At 38.1% G+C, this 7569-nt stretch overlaps 1 protein-coding gene across 1 annotated transcript in view; it reads left to right on the top strand.

The window, feature by feature from the left end:
• Positions 1 to 7569, top strand: part of UBE4A (ubiquitination factor E4A) — a 54688-nt gene that overhangs the window by 6231 nt on the left and 40888 nt on the right. Inside the window, exons 2-6 of the mRNA XM_019647396.1 lie at positions 407 to 566; positions 801 to 1003; positions 1203 to 1394; positions 2286 to 2619; positions 3612 to 3725. Coding sequence (XP_019502941.1) covers positions 407 to 566; positions 801 to 1003; positions 1203 to 1394; positions 2286 to 2619; positions 3612 to 3725 — 1003 coding nt within the window. The remainder of the gene's footprint in view (positions 1 to 406; positions 567 to 800; positions 1004 to 1202; positions 1395 to 2285; positions 2620 to 3611; positions 3726 to 7569) is intronic.

Raw genomic sequence — 7569 nt, 5'->3', positions numbered from 1 at the left:
TGATAATACCATCATGGGCCAGTGAAGCGACGTCCTCCACAACTAGACTGAAGAACAAAAGGACAGCAACTTGTCAGTTCCCCTTCCCCAATTCCCCAACGCTGTTCCCTCCCCCAATTCCCTAATAAAAACTTTAAAAAAAAAAATCATTCCCTTAAAAAAAGGTCTGGTAAATTCACTGATGTGTAAATAATAGAGCAAGCTAAGCTTGGTCATTTCCAGGATTAGAATTCTAACAGGTAGGTGATTCATTAAACCAAGGAATGAACTCGCATGAATTTTCAAGCATCCACAGGAGAGCAATATTGTTTTGGGACACAGTGTCTTTTCTATTCTATTTGCTATGTGAACCCATGTGCCAGGTCATAGAACTAGATCCTCTTTCCTCTCTTTATGTTGTTTCCAGATTACCAAAGTTCCAGAGAACCTGCTGCCCTTTGCGGTGCAGTGCAGGAACCTCACTGTGTCCAATACACGAACAGTTCTCCTCACCCCAGAGATCTATGTTGACCAAAACATCCATGAGCAGCTGGTAGATTTAATGTTGGAAGCCATCCAAGGAGCCCGTGAGTACATACACAAGATCTGTGAGCTTCTACAATTTGACTTCCAAATTTGAAATTTTCATTGCATTGGAAAGCCTCAGAGCCACTATGGTTCCAGTATAAATTAAGGAAGCGAGCTCACACCTTGACCTTTGGGGAGGAATATCAAAAGTATCCAAAGAGTCAAGAGCCAATGTATAAAGGCATGTAAAAAATTCCTGTAGCCTCCTTTCTCTCTCATTTGCCTTCTGTTAGATTTTGAAGATGTAACTGAGTTTCTAGAAGAGGTCATTGAAGCCTTGACATTGGATGAGGAAGTGCGAACATTTCCAGAAGTCATGATTCCAGTGTTTGATATTTTATTGGGCCGAATAAAAGATCTAGAACTCTGCCAGATCCTGTTGTATGCATATCTGGATATTCTTCTTTATTTCACTAGGCAAAAGGATATGGCAAAGGTAAGTCTGAAAGGTGGCATATGAACAGTTGAGCTGGATTTTTAATACTTTATGCTGCCCTATCCTGAGGGCACTACAATATTACCTATTGAATAAGAGATGTATTGATTGTTGTATAGACTTAACTCTTTGAGGCCCTCTCACCGCATCACATTTATTTTATCGTACAGACAAATAAGTAGGACTTGTCTTCTCCTAGGTTTTTGTAGAGTGCATTCAGCCCAAGGACCCTAGCAATGGGCAGATGTATCAGAAGACCTTGCTGGGAGTAATCCTGAATATCTCCTGTTTATTAAAGACTCCGGGTGTAGTAGAAAATCATGGCTACTTCTTGAATCCATCTCGTTCCAGTCCCCAGGAGATAAAAGTACAAGAGGCCAACATCCATCAGGTGGAGCTGTTTATGGTGTATCCCAACCCCCTGATCTTAGATTAAGTAGAGTTTCCTCAGGGAGCAGATGCAGATAAGGTTGCTTGAACTCTTTGATCTGGTTGGCCCTCTACCATAATCATGCAAAGAAACTGCCCTCTTTCTAGCATGTGCTAACAGCCGAGGGTAAACCTTTGTGTGGTTTAAGAATAAGCTGCTGTCATTCTTTGTCCTGTCTCTAGCATAGCCTCTTCCTCGCAACACTTGTTTTTCTCACCAAGCTATTTCTTATAACTTGACCTCCTAAAACCTTCTGAACTCCAGTCTATAAACCAAATTTCTTTCCTTTCCCTCCTTCCACCTATTTCTTAGCATAAATTATAGTAGAAGCCTGGCCAACATAAGGCAGCAAGTGGTTAAATTGGGTGTAGTTTAAATCTCCCATCATCACAGCTCTCTCAAGCAGAGGTTTACAAATTACAGCAGGGGCCAAATCCTGCCTGCCACCTGTCTTTGTAAATAGTTTTATTGAACACAGCTATGCCCATTCATATATGTGTTTATGGCTCAATTTCATGCCACAGTGGTAGATCTGAATAGTTGCTACAGAGACCATATGGCATGCAAAGTTGAAAATATTTATCATCTGGCCCTTTAAAGAAAAAGTTCATTGACCCCTACTCTAAAGCTATGCTAATTAGTTTGGTAACTAATCAGGAAATCTCATAAGTGCCCAGAAATTTTTTTTTTAATCAGAAATGGGGGGATATGGGAGATAAGGCACAAGGAGAGTATGGGAAAAGATTAGGATTAGCATATTTTTGGAAATTGCCAGTGGCTAAGGTTTGGGAGTAACAAATATTAGGATTGTGAAACTGGAATGTTCTGTGGCTTTGTTTTCTGGTTAAACAGTTCATGGCTCAGTTCCATGAAAAGATCTACCAGATGCTGAAGAACTTACTCCAGCTCTCTCCAGAAACCAAACACTGTATCTTGTCCTGGCTTGGAAACTGTTTGCATGCAAATGCAGGCCGCACCAAGATTTGGGCCAATCAGATGCCAGAAATCTTCTTCCAAATGTATGCCTCGGATGCCTTCTTTCTGAATCTGGGTGCTGCTCTCCTGAAGCTATGCCAGCCATTTTGCAAACCCAGATCCTCTCGGCTCCTCACCTTTAATCCCACTTACTGTGCCCTGAAGGAGTTGAATGATGAAGAACGAAAAATTAAAAATGTACACATGAGAGGTAGGGGAGTACTGGGCTTCCCAAAATTGTGTGTGTGTGTGTGTGTGTGTGTGTGTGTGTGTGTGTGTGTGTNCTGTTCATATCCCATTGTGCCACCAAGTCCCCCTGGCGCTTGAATGAGGGAATATAATCAGAAGAATGCAAATGTAGGCTGTCAGCTCCACTGAATACCTTTGAGGTATATATCTATTTCACATTACACATTAGGAATTTGTGTTTCTTCAGTATTGTAAAAACTCAGATAAACAGCAAAAGCCAAATATAGAATTAAGCAAAGATCATTTCGTTTTTAGTGGAGGAAATATCGGTAGTTGTAAACGTAGGAGTAAAGATAGATTGCTCAATATATATTTAAAATCCACAACATGCTGCTGTCTCGTTCCTATCCTGATTTGCCATTTCATGTCTTAAAGGCTTATTACATTTAGTTTACATGCAGCTGAGGAATTCCCAGCTCCAATAAATAGTCATAGAAGCCTGAGCAGGTGCCACCTTATGCTCATGGTGAATGAGAACTAGCCGGCCAGCCTAGAGATCTCTGGGAAATCCATAGTTCTTGTGGTATTATTTTTAAGTGCCACATTGTTGTTACAATGTAGTAGGTGAGTTCCCTCTTTGACTTCAGTAATTCTTTCTACTTAACCTATTTTTTAACGGTATAGCAAATAAAAACATGTCAATAGATAAATGCATTCCAGCTTTTTGTAAGCTTTTCATAAGATTTTTGGTTTTAGCCACCCCCCAAGCCAGGCCCACTTGTCCAGTTAGTAGGTTTGTAACCACTTTGCTAAAACATCTTGAATCTTGGAACAGGAATTGGAAAGTCTTACCCTAAGCTTTTAAAGTATGTTGTATTTGTGAAATAGGAAAAGAAACACCTACGGGGTATATTACAACTGTTGTGTTATCTGACCTTCTGTATCTAATACCTGTCCTTTCTATAGCCCCTCCTGCAAGGTCTGGATGGAGGACATTTTAAAGTGAAATGACAGACCAGGAGAATAACAACAACATCTCAAGTAACCCCTTTGCTGCTCTTTTTGGCTCCCTGGCTGATGCCAAGCAGTTTGCAGCAATCCAAAAAGAGCAGCTGAAGCAGCAATCTGGTAAGTGGAGGAGCCAGTGGCAGCAGATGAGATGACCTAGAATGGGGTCTTCCCAAATCAACTACTCTTTGAGTCTTTAATTACAATTGGAATTTAAGTTTGGGGCAGAAGATGTTTTTTGTTTGCTTAGGACATAAGTTAGGGTGGTTTTTTTGTTCATTTTTGTTTGTTTTGTTTTGGGGTCCTTTCCTCCCTGTCCTCCCCCAAGCATAAACAGAGACCAGATAACAGGTGTTTCTGTAATAACAGATGCCAGTTGTCACCCCAGACTGTCAAGCTGTTTTATTTTAAAAATCATCTAGTAAAAGATATTTAAATAAATCTTTTTTTTTAACATAGGAAACTGAGGTTGTAGGTAGAGTACGGAAAACAAGCCACATGCAGCTATAGAAACAGATGTGTACAAGGAAGAATTGTAAGAGCTTTTTGGCCTGTAGACAAATGAGATTTGTTCTTAAGCTCAGTGCTTCAGAGCAAAATGCTTCTTCCACTCCATGGAGTGGGCACTATCATAGCTTACTGCTAATAGAACAGAGTTCTAAGAAAATCTGATCCTTAGCCTTAATGTGAAAGAAAATTAGAGTAATATCTCACTGATCAGGAAAATGGTTTTCCTCTTCTGGGACCAAAGTTAAGATCAAGCCTAGCTTCCACCTATAAGGAGACATTTAGACTAGAAGAATTAGGATGTTTCTCAAACTTATTAGTCTTTTGAGGGTATTCAAAATCTTTCAAGCCAGAAATTGCTCCCCTTCTTCTACCTTCAAAAAGAATAATAGTAGGACCGGCCGAGTGACTCAGTTGGTTAAGAGCTTGCTCAAGAGTGTGAGCTCTGAGCAACAGCAGTTCGATGCCCAGCCTGAGCTGAGCTGCCGCTAAGCTGCCAGTAGATGGCAGGATGGCTCAGCTAAAAAAAAAAAAAAAACCAACTAGAATAATAGTATTTTTCTTTTCAGGAAAAGAAAAATGTTTATATTTTCTTTTTATTTTGTTTATTTCAAAAGTGTTCAGATGTGTAGCTGAATTAGGATTGAATAAAAGGGCAAGGCAGATGAGTAGCAGACAAGGTGATGGATATGAAGCAAAGGAAAAATAAATGTAATGCTACTCTGTGTGTGTGTGTGTGTGTGTGTGTGTGTGTGTGTGTGTGTGTGTTTATATTTATAACCACTTACTGTCAGAGAGGCCAGAAGAGAAACAACAGGCAGTGCATCCTAACGCTGACTTTTTAACGTGATTGAAAAAGGCAGGTCTGGATTTCAGTCTCTGAAATCTCCGCCAGATTTCTAGGATACAGGCTCAGAATGAGAAACCTTGGATTAGGAGATTGTAGAAGAGAAAGGAGAGTGAGGAAAAGGAAAAATAGGAAATGAGAAAATAACATGATTATGGGGTTGAGGAAAATTTTGCTAAATAGGTTCTTAGATCCCATCACTCTTGGAGTTCAGAGGAGAAGTTAACATTATACAAGTAGAGTGACAAAACACTTGTCCTTCTGACTATAAACGGACGTAGGCTGGCTAGAGTTGGGAGCATTGAAGGCACCAAGCAGTGGGGACAAATCAGGTACATACCCTTCTGTTAACTATTTTGGCACCTCACTCTCTTAGTTTGTCTACACTGAGTTTATCCTGCCACCAGGTCTAACCTGTTTTCCACCAGCAGTTAGTACTCTGCCAAAACATTTGGCCTTCTATATTGAGTGTCACTTTTACTAAACTCACCACACTGAAGCAGTTCTCCTGAGAGTTTTGCCTGGACTTTCAGAATAACCATGTTTTCTGTAGCGAAAAGCAGATACAGACTCGTGTGGCTTTTAGTGAACAATACCACTTTTAATACTTATTCAGCGTGAGTGCCATTCTGAAAGGCAGTCTTTCAAGTTGCTTCATAAAAAAATAAAGGGATTTAACCAACAAGAAAAAAGTAAATTAGAAAGAAAAAGAACAAAAGATATTAAGCGATTTATATACAATGATCAAGTGATTTAAAAATGCATATAATTAGAGAAATGCCCATTAAAACAACAAAGACAGTTTTTACCTAAGAAATTTGTGAAGATTTAAACAGGCACTTTCTTATATACCGTTGGTGTGCATGTAAATTAGAGGTGTATTTCTGAGGTAATTTGGTAATATATATTAACTTAAATGTTCAAAGCTCTTTAACCCAGCAATTCAACTTCTATGAATTTAACGTACAGAAATACTCATACAAGTGAACAAAAAGAGTAAGTTATATTCAGTGCAGTATAGTTTGAAATGAAAAATTGTTAACAACCCAAATGTTATCAGTTGAGAAGTAGCTACATAAATCATTGTGTGCATACTATGAAATACAATGCAGCTGTTGAAAAGAGGTAGGCCTATAAATAACCTAACAAAAGGTGTTGGTGCTGATTACATTTAAAAAGCAAGCAGATAAGCAGTAGATACAGTATGATCCTACTTTTTAAAAAAAACCTAACAATCATAGTAATAAACATTAGCACCAAAATAGGAAAAAAATTTGGAACACTTTGCTAAGGGGTTGTCCATATGGAACTGGTTCAGAGGAGACTTTTTACATTATATTTTCCTGTACAGTTTAGAATTATTAAAACAAATGTGTTTTCTTAAAATCAGGAAAAAGCCATATATTTATAATAATTAAAAGCATATTGATCTATTAGGTAATTCTTTGTCAACTGAGTCTGTAGGGGAAATAATGCTGTTTACTTTGGCAATGTGGAGTACAATTAACTATAAGTAGAAAGAATAAAACTCTTGATTTGTAAAATGTGGTAGGATATTTAGCCAGGGATATCAGAATCCTGTACTTAGGATGTTGCCTAATAAAATTTAGTACCAAAAAAATAATCCAATTAAAAATGGGCAGAAGATCTGAATAGACCTTTTTCCTAAAAAGACACAGATGGCCAACAGATACATGAAAAGGCAGCCAATTATCACTAATTATCAGGGAACTGCAAATTAAAACCACAATGAGGTATCACCTCACACCTGCTAGCATGACTTACTATCAAAAAGATGAGAAATAACAAGTGCTGGTGAGGGTGTAGAGAAAAGAGAACCCTTGTGCACTGTTAGTGGTATTGCAAATTGGTGCAGCCACTGTGGAAAACAGTATGGGGGTTCCTCAAAAAATTAAAAATAGAACTACCATATGACCCAGAAATTTCACTTCTGGGTATTTATAAAAAATTTTTTAAAAATCTAAAAATACTAACTCAAAAAGATACATGCAGTCCTATGTTCATTGCAGTATTATTTTCATATGCCAAGATATGGAAACAACCTAAATGTCCATCAACAGATGATTGGATAAAAAAATGTGACATATACATATGCCAGAATATTATTCAGCCATTAAAAAAAATATCTTGCCATTTGTGACAACATGGATGGACCTTGAGGGTATTACGCTAAGTGAAACAAGACAGACAGATAAAGACAAATACTGTATGATTTCACTTGTATGTGAAATCTAAAAAGAAAGAAAGAAAGAGAACTCATAGATATAGAGAACAGGTAGGGGGTCGGAGTGTGGGCGAAATGGGTGAAAGGGAATCAAAAGGTACAAACTGCAGTTATAAAGTAAGTCATGGGGATGTAATGTGCAGCATGGTTACTACATAGTTAAGAATACTGTATTGTATATTTGAAAGTTGCCAAGAGAGTATATCTTAAAAGTTCTCATCACAAGAAAAAAAAATTATAACTATGTATGGTGACAGATGTTAACTAGACTTATTTTTTATGATCATTTTGCAATATATACAAATATCAAATCTTAGGTTGTGGGGCTGGCCGAGTGGCGTGTTGGTTAACATTTGGCTTGGGAC

Source organism: Hipposideros armiger, unplaced genomic scaffold (genome assembly GCF_001890085.2).
Source record: "Hipposideros armiger isolate ML-2016 unplaced genomic scaffold, ASM189008v1 scaffold_111, whole genome shotgun sequence".
In the NCBI taxonomy this organism is placed as follows: Eukaryota; Metazoa; Chordata; class Mammalia; order Chiroptera; family Hipposideridae; genus Hipposideros; species Hipposideros armiger.
This window is presented reverse-complemented; position numbering and strand designations above follow the sequence as displayed.